Here is a 24,951-nt window from a genome sequence, read left to right as displayed (position 1 = left end):
CAATGTGATTTTACCACAACTTAGGATCTAAAGCAATGGATCCACTTTTAAAAGATGACACAATATGTGACCCAATTAAAAAAATATAAATCATGTCAAGGGCAAATTTGAGCACAACATATCATTCAATTTCTGTATTCTTTCTGTAAGTTACAGAAACTGCAACAGACCACTGTTACAAACAGACATTTTCGAGTTACTTGATAAAACTGAAGTAAAACACAAAAAAAATATCTCTTCTGTGGGACCTGATCCACAGATCTATAGGACAGTGAGAACGTGAGCACGTCTTTTCGCTGACGGATGTGGTGAAAGGCTTCAGAGACCATCGCTGACTCTGTGCCTGGATAGATACTGACCTCACTATATGCAGTAGTAGTAGACATAGAGGCATCTCATCACATTGTCGTCATAAAATGCTAAAACCACTCATGATAACACCAGTCAATACACTACACAGCCACATCCCGGCATGCGAATAAAGCCGCCTCTGCTTGGCTGGTGTTTGTTTGACCTCTGTTTGCTGTGCGTGTTTGTTGGTCTGTAAGACGTGGAACACAAAAGCCAAAACAAAACAGAGCAATGAACTCTGCAACACATCCTGATGCAGCTGATAATATTAAAATAAAATCTGATGTCATTTAAAGTCTATAGTTTACATACAGTATATACAGTATGTACAGTATATGAGTCACTTTTGCCTTACATCTTACAGCAAGACAGTGACATTAAATAAGAATGTTCCGTCATGAAGTTTATTGTCTGATTGGTCGTGTCTGAGAGCTGGAGCCAGATGAAGAGCCAGGCCAGGAGATGATGACAGAGTTCGATGGCTCTTCTCTGGCCCTCTGTTGACAGACGGTCTCTGCTGCCTCTGTGTCACTGATGTCCAGTTCTGGCTGATCCTCCACTGCTGCTGCTGCTGCCTCTGAAGAACCGTCACAGCAGGAGCACACCTAAACAGGTAACCATAAGGCAATGAGTATAAGGTCTTCTTAAGAACCCTTAGAAAAACTGCTTCTTTCTTTTACTATGTTAACATGTATATACAGAGGCTATACGAATGTGCAATATAGAGCGTCTTATATCCTTTTTTTCTCCCCAGCACAACCTATAAGCAATCTGATGATGTGATATTTCAAAATAAATCTCACATAAAATGAATCATAATTTTGATTCAACAACACATAAGATGATGAAAAACCCATTTTGTAAAGCCTGCAGATGTGACCTATAAACCCCCCCCCCCCCCCCCCCCCGCAGGATGTCCATATAAGGAGGTGTGTATTATTCCCACTCCAATTTACCAAGGGTGCCCCTGAGCACAAAGGGTTAACATGATCACGAGTAGACAACACTAAGGCTGATGCCACACAATGTGCAATGAGTCAATTTACTGACTAATTTAATGACTTACAGATTTTAAAAATACATGTTAACATTTTAGAATAAACTCCATTTTATTCACTTCATTTATACACTTTATAGTTCATTATCAGTGTGTATCATTGTTAAGACTCATCACAAAAATAAACTTGAGTAAAAGAGAGTTTTCCCCAGAACAGAATGACACTGATTTGAAGTTAAATTCAACTGAAATAAATGTTGATGTTGTACCTTGATGTCAATGGCCTTGGGCAGACCTCCCTTCTTGATCCAGGGGTGCACCTCAATCAACTCCTTCTTCTGCTCCTCAGAGAAGCGTGGCTGGCTCTTCTGAAGCAGCTTTAGCTTCTCTCTGTCTTCTCTGAGCACTCTCTGGATGTCACTGTAGAGACGAGCACACACAAAAACACAGTGACCTTCAGTACACCTAACATGCATGTGATACAACAACAAAACAATGATGACAATGATGACAATGATGACGGCCTCTGACAGCTGAACTGACTGCTGATAACATCTGCATCTGCTGACTTCTCATGAAGGAGCTATGGTTTGACTTGATATAAGGATGCCACCTTGTGGTAAAAATCTGTCCCTGCAACTACAACCTGAATTTCTAGTGAGCAACACCGATTCAAAAGGACAAACCAAGATAACGTAAGGGAAACATAAACAACTCGACAAAGCCAGCTGCAAAACTGTTTTCTCTTCCCATTTGTTCCCATTTATTTTTTTTAATTAAAATGACAACAATACTGAGTTCAAACAGCCCATATGCAAAAACAACTAACACCTCAAGTGCCAATGAAGCAGCAGTTCTACCGTTTACCAAATGACTGCAGCTCACAAACAAGTTTCCCAGTGAAAATACTGTAGAGATGTATGGGCAGTCAGGAGGCAGAGATGTACAGTAGTGTGCAAGGTCTCTTTATTCAAACTATATATTCTCTTTATTCTTATTTTATGTGATGATTAAATTGGATTTTTAGTAACTTTTTAGTAATTTTAGAGTGTTGAAGAAAACAGCTGAACTTGATTTTTGCGCATGAAGCTCAGTTTTGTTGTTTCATGTTTTTGTGAACAGAGCAGATTAAGGCACTTGGGCTTGGGAGTTGTACTGTATGTCAATATTCAATTCATTATTCATTTGAGATGTGTTTTAGGGAATTTAGGTGGTGTTAATCAGATCTGTGTGCATTGTTTTCATGGACTTGGGTCTTGTTGGTTTCATGTTCTTCTCTGTAGTTTCGTCCTCGTGTCACTTCTCATGTGACTTCCTGTCATTGTCTGGTTTCCCTCTGTGGTAAATGTCTACCCCACCCTGATGTAGTTTACCTGTGTGCAATTATCCCATTTTAACCCAGTTCTTTCCTGTTCCTTCTATTTGTATTTCCCAGGTTTTTTGTTTTTTATGGCGACCTTTTTTGTCTTATGTGTGTTTTTTATTTAGTTAATTGCTCCAGCCCTGCATTTTGGTAAAATTGTTGTTGTAATATGGCATTTCTGGAGCAGTTAGGGTTAACGTTATTATGACTTCCAGCTGAATTACTATCCTCTATTCGCTGTATTAGTTACTTATTATTAGTATTAATTACTGTGAATGTTAATTTAAAGACATTTCATTAGTTATGTTTATATGGACAAATTAATCTCAATAAAATCCTGCTCTAAAAGAAAATTCTCCATGTAAACATGCTAATCTGAATAATCTGGTCCTATACAGCCCATTCAGAAAGAAATTCCAGTCTGATCAAGTGGGTGGTTTATGCCAAATATCCTTCTGATTGGTGTTCATGTAAACAGTTGGAGCCTCCACAGTTTTTAATGGGATACTTAAAATAACTCCACATTGTAGGGCAGTAAATGATGTGTGTTTGGATTGATGTAAATGTCCTCCTGTCCTCTTTATCAAACACAGGAGCAGTATGAACGGCTGAGCCTGTAGATTCATTGCAGTAAACAGAAGAAACTAACATGTAATGACAGCCACAGAAGCGAGAGGAGAGAAATGAAATCAGTGGAAGTGAAGCTTCTCCTACTACTATTTCTGGACAAATCAGACAACTCTGTGCACGTCAAAAGGGGATTAAATGCAATTGGATTACTTAGTTTTACTTCCATGAAAACAGTTAATTAGATCCAAACCAATTTGCACATGTTGACATATCTACTGTCCTCTAGTTTTTGTGTACAGATCAGATCACGGCACCTACACCAAGCTTTTTACTGCCTCCTGGCTGAGCGCACATCCTCCATAGTCTAAAAATGGAAACCAGTCTATTACATAGGAACCCTTCCCTTCCACAACAAACAGAAGATTGATAACCTATCCTACAGCAGTGTCTAAAGGGCCACTATCCCACTCCTTATTGGCTAAAACTCCTCTCCTAATCACCGCGAGAGGAGCTGATAGATCATCATCACTTTGTCATCAGTGTTGACCATGAGCAGCCACAGCTGGTCCTGTAGTACATACTTGATGAAGTTTTCGCTCTGCTCCATCTCCACGGGCCTTCCGTCGCTGCCGCTCAAGTGACCTTTGACCTTCTGGCTGTTCTGTGACGAGTCCACACTGCCAAAGTATTGGCTACTGTTGTTGCTTCCTGAGAACAGTTAAACAGCAGAGTATTACAAAAAAATACTGTGACTTTAAAAAGGACAAAAACTTAAAATGTGACAGGTTCTGCTGCCCCTGATGCAATTATATTTGCATATATGCAAAACTTTGTACTGATGTGTGTGTGAGGTGACCTAATAATACGCCAATGTTGAAAGTTAAGTTCAGACCTGTTCCACTGCCAGAGTTCCCACTAGCCGACGCTCCGCTGCCTGATGTTTGGCTCTTAGAAGTCCCGCTGGCTGAAGAGCCACACCCATTGGAACCCGAGCCCATGGACCCCGAGGTGGCCGAGCCTGTGCCTGAACAAGAGTCCTCTTGGAGAATAATGTCCAACATATCGCTGGACGAAGAGTTGACACTGTCACTGTTGTTCCCGTCGCCCCGTGAGCTCGCCTGCCAACACACAAACATTACAAACGTTATAAGTCTGACCAACAGACTGCAGTGCTCCCTCCATCTGGTGCCTCTGTAATATCCCGGCAGGTGCTGTGTTGTGTTGCATCTCACCTCTACATTTTAGGCTCCGACAGGAAAATATTTCTGCAGTGAGGATGGAAAAATGTCCATCTGATCACCAGAAACATATCAGGCCATTAAAGGACCAGTGTGTAACATTTAGGAGCCTGAATATACACTACTGTTCAAAAGTTCGGGGTCACTTAGAAATGTCCTTAATTTTTTAAGGAAAGGCACTTTTTTAAAAAAAAACAGTTTTGCTGGTTCTTTGACGAAAGCAAAGTTAAAAGGGAAAAATTATTATGTTTTTGAGCTTTGATGTGGAAGTGTACTGTGTATATGAAGAAGAGTGGCCTTTTTTCTGGTATGCAAAGGCCACCGTAGTTCTCTGACACGCTTGGGAAAGGGAGGGATGAGCAGAGTCTACTGCAACCCCTTTAAAACCCCTTAGTGATCCCGATTCTTTCCCACCATTTAAAGGAGGGCAAATATATTTGTAAATAGGAAAAAAATATATTAAGAAAACAACAAGATGTCTCCAGTGATGCAGAAAAGGTTTTCACTCCTAATGTTTCTATTATAGTTGAGGTCTGAGAGGCCCTGCATGCAAAATCAAAGAGTGAATGTACTGTATGTGTACACATGAAGTCAGTTCAGAACACTGCTTTTGCGTTCTTTTAGTTTCTCCGCCTTAAGCTTTAAAATCAATGACACCATGTGCATTATTCTTTGGTGAATTCATGGGAAAAAAAATGCAGTTTCTAAATCATAATTCACAAAAAAAGAGGGGGGAAAGGAGAAACTGTTGAGGATATAATTGACATATGGAATTGGGGGGAATAGGATTGGAGAAATGAAGAGGTTTTCTGATGAGGTGCCTACCTCATTGCTTTGAGCCCTCAGTCTAGAGCACACTTTATCCCAAGACAAACGCTCACAGACACAGGGCAGGCTCGTGCAATACAATGGTCCAGGTGGACCAAGTAGACTGAGAGATGGCTAAAGGGATAATAACATCATGTGTTAACACCCTTGGCCACATTTCATCAGAGGAGTCTAGATTGACTGGACTTTACAAATGGCATAGCAATACAACATTTTTTATTTTTTATTCTTTATCTGTGATTTGATATGATAATAACTATGCCCTGAGCGATATAAGATCTGTCATGGGGAATCATGCCACAGACCACCGACTGGGGTCACACGAACCCCAAATTTAAAGTTCAGCGAGGTTTTGACATTTATTCTGGCAGTTTGAGGAGGCTACAGGTGAATTAACTTTGGAAGACATAGGGAAGGAAGGAGTAAGACAGAAGAAGTTATTTCCTCGTTTGCCTGCCTAAACTTCCTCACCTTGGTCTGTTTAGCGCTTGCTCCTTTCTCCCTTTCAGCCGCGTTATTCCCTTGTCCTCCAGGGGGCAGCACCGCGTTGTCCACAGATAGCTCCAGCTCCAGCAGGTTGAGTGGTGAGCTGCAGCCAGAATGGAACAAAGGTGGGGATGCCGGACCTCCACCTAATCCAGACTGGGGCGTGGAGGGTCGAGATTGGCCCTCCATGAGACCCTTTGGTGTTTCCGATGCTGGAGGGAAGTGGTACATTGGGGTCATGTAACCTGCTTGAGGAGCAAGCTGGGTATGGGGGAGGAACTGGTTCTGAAGGCAAAAGGCAGTTTGAGCAGGGAGAGTGTTCTGTCCTGGAAAGACAGCTGGACCAAAAGGTTGTGTTTGGACTGGGAAGCCTCCAGTCTCTGCATGGTACACTGGCTGTTGTGCTGGAGGCCACATATAGTTTGGCAACATGAGAGCCACAACGGGAGTGACCATGGGTGCACTAAAGGGAGCAGGTTGGATGGGTGGAGGGCAGGGAGGGGCTTGAACAGCCTGGTTGCCCCCAAAACCTCCTAGAGTGGCATCGGTGCCAGGGGGTATGCAACCCTGAAGTGGGAAACCTGGCATCATGGGATGGTAAGCCATGGGAAATGTAGACTGTGAGGTGTCAGAGCGAGACCACGAGGTAGGGTTTAGACCATGGTTCAAAAAAGGTGGCCGCAGATGCTGTTGTCTGTGCTGAGATTCCGTGCTGTCCGAGGACTCGATCTGCTTTGCTCGCTTCGACTTGGTCTTCTTATTCCGCGTGCCTCGCCGTGTGTGTGCGCCTTGTCCACCCTGCTTGTGGGAGCGAGTGGCGGGCAGAGCTACAGGGTCAAAGAATGAGAGAATATGAGGCACATTTTAATTCATTTAAAAAACTTGTTTAAAGGTGTTAGATGTAAGAGGAGTAATATATCAAGTCATAAGATGACCATAACATGTCATTACAGATTAATATTGAATTTGACCATCACATAACAATAATGCAGCCAATATTTTCACAATTTTTAATTGGGTTGCCAGCAGATTAACCGTCAATGTTACCAAACCTAAAAAGCCTCACTAATCTTCTCAAAAGTTGAGGAGTTAAATGAAGGTCTGCAGAGGGGATGTGTTTGTGTTAATGACAACGTGGTGATGAAAGACGTGTGAGACCATAGCAACATCGCTACAACAAAGTTGAAAAGGGCAAGAAACAAATCCTCTTTCAAACCCAGTAGTAAACACAATATAAGAACTGCTGGGCACCATGTGGGCTGTTCCTCTTGCCAACTTTGTTTTAGCAATGTCCAGAGTTTTATATAATGTAGGTGTGGCTGTGGGGGGTCAGTGGGTCAGTACCATCGCTGGGGACCTGTTGCCTCTGGCGCTCCAGGTACTGAGAGCAGTCGTCTTTCAGTGTTGTGAGTCTACGGAGTTCTTTGAAGCGATGCAAAAAGACCTGTTCCTCCTTCTGAGTATGGGCAGCCAAAACCTGCTTGGTCAACCCCAGTTTCTTGTAAGACTCCCTCTCCTGAGTGGGAGGTGAAACAGCACAAGGAGGAACCCCAATGTTTTGGCAGGGTTCTGCCATCTCCCCTGTTCCTGGTACATCCTCTATGATCTCTGCATGGATGACAGTGGAGAAAACGACTTAAACATACTCTAAAAGCAGTGCAGTGAAGAATAGAAGAAAGCAAACCACTGAACAATCCGCCCTGATTGTCACCTCACTAATTGCAAGTACTTTGCTGATGCATGAAGCTTGTTGCATCATGTTATTCAACCAGTGACTGTATGTAAAAATGGACGTAGTCTTTCGGGTGCACAATTAACTCCCGTTTTGAAGCCTCCAGATTTGCGATTTGGTCGGCGCTGTGTTTACCAGGCACCTTTTGGAAATGTACCAGCTGTCAATCACACTGATATTTCCAATATCCTAGGCTTCACTTTTTAAACCAAAAGATATATATATCATATTGAGTTACATCCAATTAGTACTAATATATGGACCAGTATTTTCTATGTCTGAGATATGAAGTAGATTTCCACAGACACACGCACAGAGCCATTAAGTTGCATTTAAAGTGCTGTGAAAAAAACTTGAACTCTTTCATTAATTTTTCTTCTTAGGAAAAGAGGTAGAATTTTTCAAACTGCGAAAATGTAATTAGAAAAAGGGATTTTTTTTAAAAGTCAAGCATCAGATACAATAAAACTTGAATGAGTAAAGTTCTATCAAATTTCTACATTTCAAAACAGTTAAAAATAAAAAAATACAGATATAACTGCAAATCGTCACGCTGGCTGTTTTTCAAGTCATACATGAATAACAGTTGAACAATATGTTCACTCTGATAATAGAGAACATCATATAAGATGTGAAAATCTTTTCACAGCACTGTACCTGACTCTGGTTGAGGTTTCTTGTCCCCAACCTGCACTATGGTGCTGCTATAGCTACACTGGCTGGTTATGGACACCACGCTTTCGGGTTTGTTAGGTACAGGTAGGGGCAGCGAAGTACCCACTACTGCTGTGGCCGTATTACTGGACTTTTTGTCTTGATCATCCAAAGCGGAAACACCAGACTGATCCTTCAACAAGGCTGGTTCTGCCAAAGAGAACAGAGAAAAAACATACTGACAATGGTCTGGCATTGTAAAGTCTGAGAGAGAAGAGAGATGTTTAAAGTGTCAAGGACGTTAAAGGGCTTTTTAATGATGAGGTGACAATAAGTGTCTTGTATCATTTCAAAGTATGAAGCCACACCTTTAGACAACTGCGTGTTGCTGGGTCCTTTCTGTTTGTCTTCGTCCGAGTTCGAGGACATGGTGAGAGAAGAAGAGTGGCACTTCCTCTTCATGGTGATGGGAACATTACAGCTCTCCAAATATCTACAGGAATCAATGACAAAAATACCTATAAGTTCCTGCAATTTCACCATCTAGCGCCATAAATATTGCAAAGTTTGAAGTGCAAAATCATTATTTTGAATACAAATCATTATTTCTAATCTTGTCAATGTCTTGACTATATTTTCTATTCGTTTTTCAACTCTTTTGATGAATAAAAGTGAGTTTTAATAGAACACACAAAGAAATTGTATAGGTGACCCCAAAGTAGTATATTAATAAAATGCATTTTATGCCACTTTGTCATGCACAGTTGTGTAATTGTCTTGTACCTGAAGACGCTGTCTAAACAGCTGATCTGTTGGTAGGAGTGCACGGTCTGATCATTGAGGGTCAGCTCCTCTTGGAAAGGTGGCTTACTCTCCTCCACATTTGACCACGTCTCCCTCCAGTTGAGAGGTGCTGCTGCTGAGTCTTTGGGTCTGACCACTGCTGTGCTCTTATGTACAGATTCTGTTGGGAAGAGTGCAGCATAAGGTTAATACATTCTCCCAACATCACAGTCACAAAAAGACAAATCAGCATCCTCATGGTCTCTATGGCTACTTACTGCCAATGTTTTTCTTGTTGTCTGCTTTGGTTGCCCGTTGCTCCAGGCACTTCTGAAGGTGAATACCCTTGCAGATTTCCTGAAAGGTTCGCTGTGATATAGAGACACAAGACAGTGCATATTAAGTTCTGTAGAAAATGCATGTATCTGTATAGATACTGTATGCTTTATTGTAAAATCTTGCCAAAGTGTGACCACCAGGGCAGTATCTTTTGGGTTTACTCACAGGTCTGACCTTGCTGCTCAGTTCCTCCTCTTCCTCCCAAAGCATCTTAGTCTTACTCACACTCTCACTAGAGGAGGACATTCCTAGCAGGTGGTCATTGCTGTTCAGACTACCGTAGCCACTGGATGTGCTGTTATGAACTGGCTAATCCGTGATTAAGACAGGGAAGAGATGGTGAGTCACATGGCAGAGAAGGTGTAGAACTGTCTAAAACCAATAAACGTGTCACTCTACCACTTCAGTTTGACATTTTAAGGTGATTAAGTTCCTGAGGTTGCTCTTACATACACTGTCATTATCTTTATTAGATTTGATTTATCTTTTTAGTTCCTCTGACACCTCAGCTATGTGATCGCTGTTCACTTTCTCACCTGAAGCAGGAGGCGGTGGATCTGCTCGGTAACCTCCTGGATGTCAGAATCCACGGAATTCATCTCACTCACAGAGGAGACTGGGGCTGAGAACACATCTTCATTCACAGGGCCCCTGTTACGAAATAAAGACAAACACCAATAGATTAAGATACATCTACATCAAACATCAGATTGTATTTATTTTTGGATTTTTAAATCAGACATTACGAGACAATACTCACATGCGGACTTTGTGTCGCCCAATGACAAACGAGACTTTGCGACTCCAGGGATTGACAAAACTGGACCAGCTGGTGTCTAGAATGATGTACTCTCCATTTCGTGCACAGAACCGGACGGATGAGTGGTCAAAAGGCTGCCCTGCGCACTGATGAACTGCAAACAAAGCCACAAAAACATAGTTTGAATACTGTGCAGACATAGGAAATATGTGCATTATTTTTTTCTAATCGTGTGCACTCACTCTTTCTATGAATGGCCAGCATGATCGGTCGGTCATTGGGATGCAAGTGGAGTAGGACTTGGGTGCCAATCAAGTCCTGGGGGAGGTACCCAAGAAGAGGAACTGCCCTGATGTAAACAAAACACACATCATCTCAGTTTGTTAATTAACTGTGTATGGTTTGACCCGGGTGATCTCAGAGAAAAATACCCAGCATGTTGTAACTTGTGCCAAGGCTTACCGCTCGTCCACATCCTGGAACACACAACTCGGAGTGTGTGTGGTGGTGAAGATCTGCTTGTCTGTTGGGATTCTGGGAGCTGTAAGGGAGAAAAAAGAACATTGCGAATAATTGTATGTTGTTCTAAACTGAATTGGACATAGTCTAATATCTTTAAACACTGGGGTCTACATTCTAATTTTGCCCAAATTTTAGTTTTTAAAATGTGGTTTCAGATGCAGTATGACTATCACCAATCATTATACACATTAAAGTAAGATTGATATCAGTGACTAGATAAACTACGATTCAAAAGTTTGGGGTCACTTAGAAATGTCCTTATTTTTTAAGAAAAAGTGCTTTGTTTAAACGAATATACCATCAAATTTATCAGTAGCTGCAAATGTCTGTTTTTTAATGGAATATGCACATAGGTGTATAGAGGCCCATTTGCAGCAACCATCTCTCCAGCGTTGTAATGGTACATTGTGTTTGCTAATCCCGTTAGAAGGCTATTGGATGATTAGAAAACCCATAAAAACAATTAAGGGTGCAATTATGTTAGCACAGCTGAAAACAGTTTTGCTGCTTCTTTGATTTCCAGGTACTTACCATCATAACCAGAGTGAACCCTCTCAGCCAGGAGAAGGCAGCAGAACTGGTCCTCAGCATGTACAGGATCCTGTACCTTCATCAGATAGGGGGTCATGCGGAATGGATAGTACTGTATATCGCCCTCACACTCCTTGCCGCCACTGCGATTTATATAGAAAAAGAGCTTTGTTATTAAATAGGCAATGTTTCACTCAAGCTTTCCCATGCTCAACTGAGGTATATGGATTTTGGATTACGAGATTCTGAACACATGGGGGCAGTGTTTGACCATTTTTCCAGCCATCTCCATCATGCTTGATGAGGGCAACTCAAAGAGGATGTGTGCATTTAAGACTTCAAGTGACGACTGAGATTAAATCATAATGAAAAGATAATGAAATCCACAGAACTGTGTGTGGTTCCTGTCTGCTGCTTAAGTGTCAACCATTAAAGTAAAGCAAAAATGGTACGTATGTGCATATGTGTGCGTCACTTGCCTCCTGGAAAAAAGCATGCATCGCTTATGAGGTCACAACCTCATTGAAAAGCATCTAGAGTGGAATCTTGTGAATAAAAACTACAAAAGGTACTAGCAGCAGATGGCTGCATAATGTGCCACTCACCTGATACGACAAAAGAAGGATTTCTCCTGCATACAGTCAGGCGGGGATGACTCTGGAAAAGGGAAAAAAAACATTTTAATTCATAAGTAACACTATACGACCTATACGCTGAATGGAAACTCAGCTCTTGCAGGCAATTTCAGCACCGCCCTGCAATTAAAAGCAATTAATTGAAAAAGCTATTTATTTATACCCAGGCGTAAGACATGATTTAGACGAGACATGTTTAGACAAGTTATTAGGCCCAGTCCAATATGTGTTAAACTGGAGAGAAGATAATGAGCCCTGTTTTGAGGAACTGAAAGAGACACAGAAAATCTAAAAAAAGGCAAAAAATCATGACCTTCTGTAGCTACAAGCCCAAGACTAATACGCTATTCTGACAGGAAATAAAGGCATAATTTGTCCATAGAGACTGGAGAGTTTCCGACTCTTGCTCTTTTTTCAGCTTCGTTGAAAGAGGAATATGTGCTTATTTTCATGAATGAGATCGGGTCAACTTAACTTTGTTGACAGCAGCCTGTGCCTGCGTCATACTTCCTGTCCGTTTTTTATCCCGAATCTTTAGTCTGTTTCAGCTTGCTTCTTCCTTAGTCTTTCTATTGTACACAAAGTGCAATGCAAATGAAGTAACAAGACCCTGTCTGTTTGAAAATCTTGTGGCTCATGTGTCTATACTGTAGATACAGTATGCTATATAACTTTTATGAGATTTTTCCCTCTTTGTACTCATCTGAATTGAGAAAAGGAAAGAAGGACTTTGAGACATATTAAAAAAATTCTACTTGACTTATCATATTTCTGTACCTGCACCAGTGGACATGCTCCAGGAAGGCAGCCGGTAAGGTGTTGTAAAGCTATAGAATACGCTGACGTCTTGCGGCGTAAGGAACTCCACAAACTTGGAGTTCTTGAACACATCTCTTTTGCAGTTGAGGATGGAAGCAGCCTGATCAGAAATGTAGACGATCCTTCCCGTGATGAGCGACACCACTACTGCAAAAATGTCCTGTAGACAACACAAAATGCAAAAAAAAGATTTACTCAATGACTTAACTTTTTATACATCATCATATTTTGATGTATCATTCAGTTACTCACATTGTTTTTGAGGGTGTATTCAGAGGTAATGCTGTCTATTTCCTTTATTGTATAAGAAGACACATCCAGGCCCGAGGGTGGGCTGTCATTGATCTTTAGAAGCTGGTAATACTCCTCATTGGCTGCAAAAACAGACACGATCACTTGTCACCGTCCGATTAATGGACTCAATATGCCTCTGCATTACTCTAAAACAGATCATATCCTTAACAACCTTCTGTTCTGTTGAACCTCTGCAGCTAATTTCTGTTAGTGCACCATTGCACAGGAAATGTTCCCTCCTGTGTGTTGCCGTGTTTGCTTCACCATTAGCCCGTGGATATTTTCTTGTGAACTAATTCACAAAGTACAAATGCAGATAGTTTGAACAGGGCCAGATTACAGAAACACTTGCTGTAAACGTCAGTTCACATGCTGCGTCTTTTGTATACACAAGTGTGACACAGTCTTTGTTAACGAATCTCATTATCCTCACAGCTCCTGAATCAGTTGGTAAATGAGATAATGCGCACAGACATGTTTTCCATACCCTCATTGAGGGATATGCAAAGCCAATAATTGATGGTCTTTGTTTTCATTATTTTTGCTGAGTTTAAAGTGTTTATTAATTCATCTCAACAGCTCCCATGTGTTGTTGCTTAGTAAAGACACATCAGGACCATGCTTTTTTCCCATTTGAATTCCATGTATATATTTGCATGTAAATGGTTAAAGTGTGAACTTTAGTAGTAACCCACGAGACAGACAGAGAGAAGGGTGACGCTGAAAGCCCTTTACCTTCCACTTGTTTGACACAGCGCAGTGCATACTTCAGGGTGTTCAGTGTCGAGGACTTGTTTTTATGTCTCTTCTCGGCAGGCAGGTGAAGCTTCAGCTCTTTCAGGGTCTTTATCACCTCCTTCTGTGTCTTGGCTTTAGCCGACTCCTGACTACTGCAGGTTGGAGAACAACACAATCGGATGTCAGAAAAAAAAAAGTATGGAAATAGAATAAAACGTTCAATATAAGTGCTGTTAATTTAAAAAATAAACTAGTCTACAGTTTGGGTGACACCGTCACTGCACTTACCTGCAGCCACTGGTTGAGGGATTGTCCTGCTCTGAGCTCAGTAGACTGAAGGCATTGGAACTGCCAGGAGGAGATGAACTGTGGGAGTTGGAGCTATGAAGGGGAGACAAGAACAATGCAAAATTTGGCAAAAGCAAACAAACAAATAAATGAATGAATGCATTAATAATAAGAAAAAACTGGGGTGGTTGGGGTAAGAGGCTTTGAAAGTGATTTGAAATGCTCCTGTAAACAACACTGTACAAAGGATGACATTTCTGATAGTTAATGAATGCACTTCCTTCTCCTTCTGTTGTTGTTCAGATGCTGAAATTAACTTATTACTAAAAATAAAAACCAGCCTTACAATGTGGGGTGTTGTTAAGATGACCTGAATAAAGATCAATGGACCCTCTGCCTTTGTGGACATGAGTGGAGAACAGCAGGCCTCAGGTGCAGCTTCAATTCTCATTTAAAAGTAAAAACACTTCAAATTTGAGGTCACGCTCACTGCCCTGAGGATCTTAAGTACTTTTCCCACCTCAAACAGTAATACACGTGCTATTAAAAAATAACTTCCAGTTCCAATTTATGAATAACACCTGCTGAGACACCTGCTGTCGTTACGGTGCTTAAAAGGACAATATGTAAGATATGTAAGCACAATGCTGTCCTCCACACCCCTTCCGCACGTTGTGGGTTGCCAAGTAGTTGCCAAAAGATGGACTGACAAGGAACTACACTTATACCTGAAGTGAAACTGCTCATGTGCATCGACAGACACAACTGTCCGACTGTCTGCTTTATTTATATAGACCTAAAACATATTTTATCAATTTTTGTGAGTCAACAAATGGCAGAGGTAGAAAGTGTGTCTGGTGTAGTTTAAAGCATAATGGACATCAGGTCCACACCTATGCTCAGGGTCCCCAGTGTGTGCATCACACCGAGAGGAGACGGCAGTTTGCATGTATCTGAGAAACTCAGAAACTAGCAGACTCTCTCCAGTGACATAGCATCATGGTGCGAATCGAAACTGGGAGGAGTGCACAGCAGCATTTAATGAAATCTGACAAATACAGATATATACAGTGCACACACAAAAAATAAAGCCAACTTAACTCAAGTATCTGTGCTGGGCTCTTGTCCACTTAACTAAGGACTGTTAGACAACAAGCTTAACCTAAGGCTATTAACAGCTGTCTGAGACATTACACTACTTCAAATTACCTGATTACCTGGCTAAGAATAGAAAGAAACCTTTATAAATAGCCTCTCCAAGTACCAAATATAGCCTCCAACAGCTGGTTTTAGACTTGACAGACTGAACATGTATTAGTGCTTAGCAGGTTCCTTTTGCAGAGTGGTCGAAATATGCGACTTCAAAAAAAGCACTAGAAGGTGCAGAGGAGTTTCCACTTTTAGTTTCTCTACTCCAAATGCCAGGTGGTCCTGGCTAATGAGAAACTTTCCACGGATGGCCCACATGAACACCTGACCTCTTAGCACATCAGCTGTATGTCAGGATATCCCGTTACACTGGAGGGACATGAACAACACAGTTAAACGGCTGAATATGAATAAGGCAGAGGTGAGCGGAGGTGGGCGAAAAAGCCTGGTGTGTGTGTTTTTCCATTTTGTACGATATATGAGTAACACGCCTTTGAATAAATTCAAATAAATGTGTATAACGTGAATAAGTGAGATGGGCCCATGGTTCTTGATAATTGTAATTGTAATTGAATATACTATGGGCTTGGCTTTACAGAGAAGGCCATTTTGCACCACTATGTTGCTTTCTACAGCAGCCTGAACAGCCAGTATGGCTGCACAATATATCATAAATCTATCATCATTGCAAACAACTGCTTGACCTGCTTGAACCTGCTGCCAGTCCTCAATTTTTATAAATATAGTATATTTTTGGCGGTTTTTGTTATTTAGAATTCATTTCATCATATTGTGAACTGTATATGAATAAACACAAGTGATATCGTCATTGCAATATTCAGCAACTTTATCGCATATCCCATGATTTCCTGATATCTTGCAGCCCTATCATCCAGTGTGAGCATTGCATGTTTTGTGACTGAAGATTACTACACAAACAAAAGAAAACATCCTGTCTTGGTCTTCAAAGGCCACTGTTGTTCCATGTGGGTGAGTGGAGGAGTGCTCTGTTCGGTAAAATCTGTAGACAAGTGTCAACCGGAAAACAACCAGAAAATATCTTTCAAACCTAAATACAAAGACGATAAAAAAGCACTTCACTTCAGTGATGCTCAGATTTGCCTATGTGTGACCCGATGATTAGCCCACAAGCTTATCACCTGTGGACTGATTCTTCCAGGACACTCCCTGACCTTGTCAATACAACATGTTGCTATAAATAACAGGATTAAACGGATACAAATAGCATCTTAAAGCAAAACCAGGCAGGGACCAAGATGCACAAGTACAATGTCATGTTCGGCTTTTGTTTACACAGCATCCGAGTACAGGCCAATTTTTAACAAGTAGTTAAAGAGCGTGAGGAGTGGTTTAAAAAAGAGTAAGCTCAGAGAGGAAGGGCTGGGAGTGAGAGGAAAAAGGACATGCAATCTGGGATTATTAAAATAAAGTCCTTCTCCTATAGTCGAGTTGTACAGTATGCTGTAAAATGTTAGGCAGAGAGTTGCCACACGTTGCCACTGACAAGTAGACTCATCACGCTAAATAAAGCATAATCCAAGTCGGGAGTAATACAACTTGTAATGCAGAGTACACGCCAAGGCTAAAATAACATGTGGCACGAATATAGGACCATAAAAAGACACCCAAGACATAAAATGGACAGGGAAACACTGCAACCAGTGTCTTTTCATTATGTGTACACAGTATCTGCCTGTTGCTGCATATTCATTGTCATCACATATTTGAAAAGGGCCATTTTTATTAGCCCGAGTCCAAAGTGTCTGTTTGTTCTGTGTCTGCGGTTTGAGAAAAAGTATGGTTGGGAATAAATGGAAAATGTAATCAGACTACAAACATTATTAAATATAAGTGTAATCAGTATGCTCAGTACAATGTTAGCACAGAAGAAGTGTCGGTAGAAGAACATGACCATGCAGAGTTAGTGTTCTTGTCCCAGTACTGTAATGGTGGGGTAACATTTTGTTCTTCTTTGTTAATTATCCTCAGCATGAGGCACAATATTTTCCCTTGCCTAAAATGTGAAACGCGGCTTGGAGATGAAAAATCTGGCTACAGCCCAGAACTCTGATGCTCTTCACAAACGATGACGCAGCAAACCTTTTTTTTATCATCTACGCAGGAATCTTTTCAAACAGTGCAGTGACTGTTTATGGTTGACAGCCAAGACCTAGACTCATTCATGGTTTACCATGTGGTTAATAGAAATATCACGAAGACAGGAGGAAAATAGCAATCTGCAAAGAAAATGGCCAGAATTTCATTATTATATATATTATAATATCAGATTTGGGTGAAGTCCAGTTGTTGATTAATTCTGGACCATCAACTGAACATCAGATTCTGCTTTAACAGCTAATCAGAATATGTGGTCCCTTCTAATATTCGAAATAATCTAAACATTAATATATCGTGCAGCTCTGATGCAGGGCATCGTGAAGTGCTGGATGAAAATTAGAGTAGCAGAAAAAAAGTTGTTAAACTGAAAAATGTTAAACAAACAAGTATGAGATGAAGTGCAGGACGTTGTATTTAAGTCAAAAGTTTTTTGATGAACAGCATTTTCATATTGGCAGGTTTTTATTCATGTCACTTGTACCCAGAGTGGGTCATTGAAATCACCATCATTTATTTCATTTTTGGTTTGTGGTCAAACTTTTATGGTCTAACAAAACGAACATGAGCGAAGTGGAGTCACTAATGTTTCCACTTCATTTCCTGTTCAAGAGTTTGATGGCCATCGCTGAAGCCTTGGCCCACACTCATTAGTCAACTCTAACGAACACAGCCGACACTGACGTGACTGGTTTGTTTTTTTAATCCGCTAAAGTTCAGAGACATCAGTCTTTGTACATATGTAAAGATTATCTAAAAGATAGTTTCGAACATTTCACAAACGCCACTCACCTCTTGTTGCTTTCCGAAGACTCCAGCAGGGCAGAGTCTTTGCTGGTGCCATTGGAGCTGCCCACTGACCCGTGGCCGTTGCTCTCGTTACCGCGACTCCCGTTGCCGTGACTTTCATTGCCGTGCGATTCGGTCCCGCTCCCACTGGACCCGCTGCTCTTCATCTCCACGTCTTCCTCGGGGAGCAAATGGGAGTGGGTGTTCTTGCGATGGCTGTGCATCGTGGCAGGAGACTCCTGGCTGCTGCTGTCACTGCCCTCTGAGGGGAGGCCAAGTTCAGCGGCACCTTGGTTGTAACCTCCTATCCTGTGCAGCTGAGCCATGGAGCTGCACCCAGAGGCCCCCCTTGTCATGGAGCTGCTTGAGGTGGACACTCGGCACCCCGTGGCTTTATCCTGGTCCTCCAGAATCTGGAAGTGGTAAGGCTTTGAATCTGAGTCGTGTGACATGAGGAAATGTGATGTCCTGGACTTGTTCCAGGTGAGTTAAGTTGATGATGAAACAACAGAATCACCCCATCAATCTGTTGAGAAAGAGGAGAACTGCATGTTAGTCACCATCATACAATGTAATTCATTCATTAATCAATATTGAGTAGACAAGCACAACCAGGTTAATACATTTTCAATAGATGCAACGCATCTTTTTAGTACGTTATTACGTTGGCAATGACATAATTTTGACTGTTGTGAATAAACTAATAAGCTATGTGAATAATTGCACTGCCTCAGGGTGCATATTTTAATGCCGTACTAACAGGAACTTAAATTAATGGTTTTGTGGAAGACTGAAACACATATTCATTTAGTAATTATTGATTTGCATGTGCGTATACATTCATGCAAACGCGAAAAACATGCACAAAGTTAAATGTAAATGTGGGGCTTCAGTCCTTCTTCAGTTGCCTTTCTTGTCTGGTACAATAACAGAGTATGTTCTCTGATATTGGGTTGAACTTCTGACCTCTGCAGACCCCTGCAGTTGTTTCTCTGATGAACAGTGCAAAGCTTTTGCAGGTGGAGACTTTGACCTTTACGATCAGCAGATCTGTCCCGTCTGACAACCTTTTACAACCTTTGCAACAGGACCATAAAACACTTGACACCATTTGTGCTCCACCATAGGGCGACACCTGGGAGTTAGAGCAGTTTTCTGTAGCCAGGTGATCCAGCAGCCTGCAGAACACAAGTGTCATTGTTGATACCAATGCCAGATTTCGGAAACATGGGAAAGAGGCATGAGTAACTGTCTAGCTAAACCACTCCATGTTGGTTACATTTTTCTCAGGAATGTGTCAGATATTTTGGGAGCATTAACAGCGAGGTGTTAAAACTGGAAAGTAACCATGATCAGATGGAAAAACCTCCAACATATAATGTTGAAATGAATGCATGGAAGCAATTGGAGGAATCTTCTGCTTCAGTCATGCTTGTGTCCATGACACATAATTATAGTGATTATGTGTGTTTTTACTCTTCAGTAAACACACTACCATGAATTCCAGTACAACTGGTACATTGGTCTGCATTACTGATACATATACCAAGGATCTGGGCAACATATAGTCACATGAAAGCCACATAGCATCGGAGTATAGTTTCTGGCCTGGCTGTTTTCCTGGCATAACTTGACTAGCTGCTGACACGCCATTCTCTGCGTCATGGAAAGTCTTATTTTTCTGTAGACACACAGCTCAACAATACCGTTTACCTAAGCTCCATGGTGATGTGCAAGTGTTTATTTAGTCAAGTATTTAGAGTCAAGCACACACAACCACTTAAGCCTCTGTGACGTAGGTTTTTACCGGCCGTGACTCTAACATTGTCCTCAACGAATCCTAACAACAACATCAATAGCTGTTCAAATGTAGGAGGTTTGCACTCTTTAACACTGTTATTAAAAACCAAACATGACGGATTAACACTGGCCTTTAAATTGTTAGTTACCTGCAAAATGCACTACTTGCTGCATGGCAAACACAGAATAGTGCAACATTAGATTACATACAGGTAACGCAATGAACATTTTACATCCTAGAAATCATTTGATATAACTTTTCAGTGTTGAACTTTAGCGCGTCTGACTGTACGCTAAGACGAGTGAGTGCAGTAAAATGCCTATTAATGATCAACCTGTCTGAAGGACCACTGCCAGATGGAAGCCAGGAGTGAGTTCACTGACCTGTCACACATACTTGTTCCTACAGCTGTGAAAACTGGGTCATGGTAACGTCACTGTGTTACTGAGATAGTCAAAGGAACATATAAACATATATTTATGGCCAGAACATTGTGACCTCACTTTGAGTGAGCTTTGTAGAGCAGGGAGTTTGGCAATGTCTTGTAATGTAAATAAAAACAGCATAGATAGTCTCCTCAACCTGGGAGATGTGATTCAGCCAGTCAACCTAGGATAAGGAAGAGCAATTAATAATTTTAAAACTACACAATGAGCAAACTGCAAAGGCCAATATTCAACCTTTCTATTTTGTTAGGGTTGCAACAGTTATTTGATTAATAAAATATTACTAAATTACCATACTATATTTAAATCCATACATGAATATTGAACTGAAGCCTGAAAAAATATAGATCACAAATCGCAATATATGCTGAAAGAACTGGAATTTGATATTTTACCCAATTCATTCAACCCTAGTAACATATATAAAATATTCTGCACTAGCTCTGCAGCATCTTTTTTTGGCAGGTGCTGCTGCAGAAGGAGTAATTATTGCTCCAAGTATAGTCTAAAGTTTAAGAACTGACTGCCAAGTGCCAACATTTCACCAAGTTTAAGAGTTCACACTCTTAACAGGTATTCTTCCCTGTATGTTAAATGTGGAAGACAGTCAGAATGGCCCATCCATTCATTAAATGGTGAGAGTATTTGTTAGTCACCCTGAAGATTTTTGTGTAAAATAATTATTTCGTTTTGCTAGTTTCTTTTCAAATTAATAAAATCCCAACAAAAAGAAAGAAAAGGAATTGGAACTTGGAGAATTTGGTGTCTTAGGGTACATTATGAATCAAATATTTAGTATGACACAACAAACAAACATAGGTTAGTTCTGTGTTTATGGAAACATACCCAAACCTCAGCCTAACCACCTGCTTACTATTTCTTGAAATGTGCTTCCCTTTAGACCCAGATTGCTACATCTGCTGTAGATTGATGTTGCTGCTGAAAATAACAACCATAATGTGTGTTTTTCTCTTTCACCTGACAATGACACCCAATTAATTCAATTCATCCTATTGTGCTGTCGTGGGGAAGGAAGTGGAAGAAAGACTTGGGACACAGGTTAGCTGCAGAAAACCAGTAATAGTATTAGACCGAGTTAGAGGGAGCTTGACGCGTGTTCTTCTTTGCCACTGCTTTTGCACAGCCATTATGAAACATTTAGGCCTTAAATGTCAGACATTTACTGACAAGAGTGCACAGCGTTCTGCAGCAGGTCAAATGTCCCACAGCAAGTGAGGTAAATCAAGCAGCAGGTGGCTAACAAGGCATGAGGGACAACACTATCACCAGTTCCATATGTAATGCTGTACGCGGGCACATTCAGTCATTTAAATGATATCACAGAGTCATTTCGGGCTAATGGGAACATGCTGCTGAGTTGGCCTTGGTGGGGAAAAAATCCATTCAGACCATAAACCATTACAACTGATGTTGTAGTCGTGGTCGGAAATGTAACTTTGATTGCATTTGTTCTTAAGGTGGGAGTGAACAACTATTTCCTATACAGGAAGTCTCGATTCAATACTTTAATATCTCAGCACCACACATGTAGGGTCTGAAAATCTGTCAGTGAAGCAGTTTAATTTGTTTTGAAACATCATGTCGATGGAACAGGCATGTTTCGACATCTCTGCTGAAGAAATCTGGCTACTAGACTACACATGGTTGCAACACCAAGCCTCTGAACAGATTATGAAAATATTCAATTTGTTCTCTCTGGATTCTTATCAGTATAGTTTGGACTGATATATATCAATATCACTATGCAGCGCTTAAGGTAATAAGTGCCTGTGACTTATCTCATGTGAGCACATGACTGAGGTTGATCTACAGCTTGCTCCCCCTACAGTGACCTACATCTACAGTATATGCACTCACATAACATAGCTGTAATGGATACCATGCATACTATACACAATGTACTCTTCCTTCCACCTAAAGGCTTCTCATTTTCCTAAATCCTGACACAGGACATTGTGTGGATTGGTATGTTTTCTCCTGCACAGAGTTCAGTTAGGGTCTTCTACAAACTGAAAAGTAAACATACTGTACATTTTGTACATCCTGTACATCACACAATCTGATCTGGCACCGTCCAGTGAGACATACATAACGTCGGGAGTGCCCTGCTCTGAGAACTCCCGTTCAAACACAAGATATCCTCTAACTGAAGCGGAGAAGGAAAAGGCATTTGCAGCCACCATCTCATGTGCCAAAATGGTGGGTGGGGGGGACATTTGTACCCAGAGCGACTGCTGCAGTGAGATAAGCATGTTGTACAGAAGTCAGTAACATTTTCTCCTCCGTTTGGATTCACAAAGGAGAAGCTGAATCTCTCTCCCACCATCTCAGATGCAGCTGATGTGTTCCTGGACTATGTCACGGAAATGTAGTTCAGTGTTACTCACGCTAACAGCTGAACATTTGACTATAGGTGAAATCATATTTAAATGCCACATAGGAGAATCGTTTGTATAATTTCTTCCTTTGCTTGAAAAAAGCCAGTGGCCAGTAATGGTGCACATGCACAATGTGCCATGATTTTTAGGAAGGAAAACCTCCAATAAAAGCGTATCTTCCAAACTTAAAAGAAACAAATTATTTTTATTTTATGATCCACTGAGATGATTAAATTATATGAACTGAGTGACCAATAAACAGTATATTATCTTTTTAACTCCCATCATTATTTTTTCAGTGAGGTAAAAAAAAAAGACTATCTCCAGATTTGAGGAGATCACGCATTCAAATGATGACCTTGCTGGTTAATTTGGTGGTTTTCCACAATATAAGAGTTTTTAGAGGACATGAGGACAGGACTCTGCTTGTTTGCCCGCAGTTAATGATCTCACAAATGTCCTCATGGGGCACTGCTGGCATTTAAAAGACAAACAAAAGACAAACTCCCTTCTGCTACAGTCAGGCATTCCTTTATAGTCTAAGGTCAACGCTAGGGTTGGACATATGAAGAGAAAATTCAAAATCAGTTCTGCTTGCTGAATTTCAGTTATTTAGGATAATCATGAATGGGAACATTTTGGTGACTAGCTAACTGTACTTTGAAGTGCCACAAGGGGCGGCTAGAGCCAATCCCAGCTGACATAGGGGTGAAAAGTGGGCTAAACCCTGGACAGTTCACCAGTCCATTACAGCAAAAACATAGGAAATGAATATCCACATGCAAACGGGGAGAACAAACGCCACACAGGAAGGCCCCTCGGTCCAACCCAGATTCTAACCGGTGACCATCTTCATGTGAGGCAACAGTGCTAGCCACTACACCGCCACATGACCCGCATTCCAGTCATTCAAGGAAATGATGTTTCCTGACATTTGTGCCATGGCTGTTGAACACAACTGACGAAATAAAGCATGTGCATTATCTTAAGAAATAATCATCAGAGGAGATTGGTACATAACATTTTCTTTATATATTGTGTTCTCTCATGCAGCAAAGCACCAAAGCAAATTCCTTATATGATTATGAATTACTTGAATTCTGATATACAATCTTGCTAAACCTATATTTGTTTATTGATAACAACTGACTGAAATTGCTTAACCTTAATTGACATTTATGGGACTACACAGTCTGCATGTTGTGTGTGCACTGCAGAACACTTAGATATAACTCCACATAAAATTAGTTAATACATGAAATAACTTTTCAACAGTTGTGTGCACATCTCAGCATTTATCAAGTTTCAGTGTGTGTGTGTGGGGGGGGGGGGGGGGGGGGGTGCAAACTTACATAAATAATGTTGATAATTAGCATGAATACAGACAACTGAGGTTCTCATACATTCTATTCATCATATCAGACCTCTTTTGATCCTAGATATTTCTGATAAGAGACATCTGCAACTTTTAATCTGTCTATGATTTTCAAATATCTCACTTTGACTGTCATTTTTATGATATAATCAATGCTGAGATTTATATTTTGTAGTGTTAATTAAGGACAGTTACATGTATACATGTATTTTTATGTTAAAACAGCGTGTCAGTGTGAACAGTGACAGGCAGCGAGCGTGTGAACTTGTGCTGCTGCAGTAACGCACTCTTTATGTAAGGCTGAACATGTGACAGCGTGCAGCGCGGGAGCCCGACTGTGTAAAGTCTGCAGCATCGTGATATAATATCAGATTAAGAGTAAAGATGTTCCCCTTCATATCATATGTAACTGCGTTAATACAAGTGGTGTAGCGCTGCTGTCACGTCCTGTGGGCAGGGCTGCAGCTGCAGTCCACTGACTGTAGTCCAGTGACCAGGATTGACCCTCTCTCTCCCTCACTGCACTGACACAGTTATGCGGCTTTCACGCTTTACGTCCACGCAGCATTAAAATAATAATAATAAAAAAAAATAATAATAATAAACTCAGAGAAAGCAGAGCTGAGCTTGTTTTACTGTAACTGTTGACGTCTTCATTGTACAGCTAGTGTAAAGCTAGTAAAAACAGCGAATGCAGCTGGTAAAAACAGTTAAAACTAGAGCAAATAGCGAGAAAAACTCTACCAACCTCACGTAAAGCGGCGCCTCTGTTGGAAACTCGGTGTAGTTAATGAAGCGTCGACTGTGGAGGTGACCGTCACTGAAGCCGCTGCCGGTTCCAGACTCGGGTTTGGTTCTCTCTCCACTGAAGTTCCCTCACACCCGGGAATCTGTCCTCTCACTCTCCGGCAGACACTGACCTCATTTC

General features: G+C 41.1%; 1 protein-coding gene across 1 annotated transcript; it reads right to left on the bottom strand.

Annotated features, from left to right (window-relative positions):
• Positions 1 to 748: 748 nt before the first annotated feature.
• per2 (period circadian clock 2) lies at positions 749 to 24,912 on the bottom strand. Its single transcript, XM_083890592.1, has 24 exons — positions 24,772 to 24,912; positions 18,006 to 18,528; positions 13,929 to 14,021; positions 13,638 to 13,792; positions 12,861 to 12,982; positions 12,567 to 12,768; positions 11,760 to 11,811; positions 11,155 to 11,297; positions 10,564 to 10,642; positions 10,344 to 10,450; positions 10,102 to 10,255; positions 9,878 to 9,992; positions 9,507 to 9,650; positions 9,281 to 9,371; positions 9,003 to 9,183; positions 8,588 to 8,712; positions 8,223 to 8,429; positions 7,178 to 7,441; positions 5,819 to 6,660; positions 5,345 to 5,461; positions 4,174 to 4,399; positions 3,782 to 3,989; positions 1,618 to 1,768; positions 749 to 956 (listed from the first exon to the last, which is right to left on the bottom strand). The coding sequence occupies exons 2-24, from the start codon at positions 18,452 to 18,454 to the stop codon at positions 756 to 758; spliced, it is 4,428 nt and encodes a 1,475-aa protein (XP_083746718.1). The 5' UTR covers positions 18,455 to 18,528; positions 24,772 to 24,912; the 3' UTR covers positions 749 to 755.
• Between the last annotated feature and the right edge of the window lie 39 nt (positions 24,913 to 24,951).

The sequence above is a fragment of the Microchirus variegatus genome (genome assembly GCF_963457635.1).
Source record: "Microchirus variegatus genome assembly, chromosome: 5".
In the NCBI taxonomy this organism is placed as follows: Eukaryota; Metazoa; Chordata; class Actinopteri; order Pleuronectiformes; family Soleidae; genus Microchirus; species Microchirus variegatus.
The sequence above is the reverse complement of the archived record's forward strand: the minus strand, read 5'-3'. Positions and strand labels throughout refer to the sequence as shown.

Coding starts and splice junctions, on each gene's coding strand:
- per2 (XM_083890592.1), bottom strand. CDS start 18,454: ATGTCACACGACTCAGATTCAAAGCCTTACCACTTCCAGATTCTGGAG. Junction 13,793..13,928: donor CCCTCAACCAGTGGCTGCAG/GTAAGTGCAGTG, acceptor TCCAACCTGCAG/TAGTCAGGAGTCGGCTAAAG. Junction 9,993..10,101: donor GGGCGACACAAAGTCCGCAT/GTGAGTATTGTC, acceptor ATTTCGTAACAG/GGGCCCTGTGAATGAAGATG.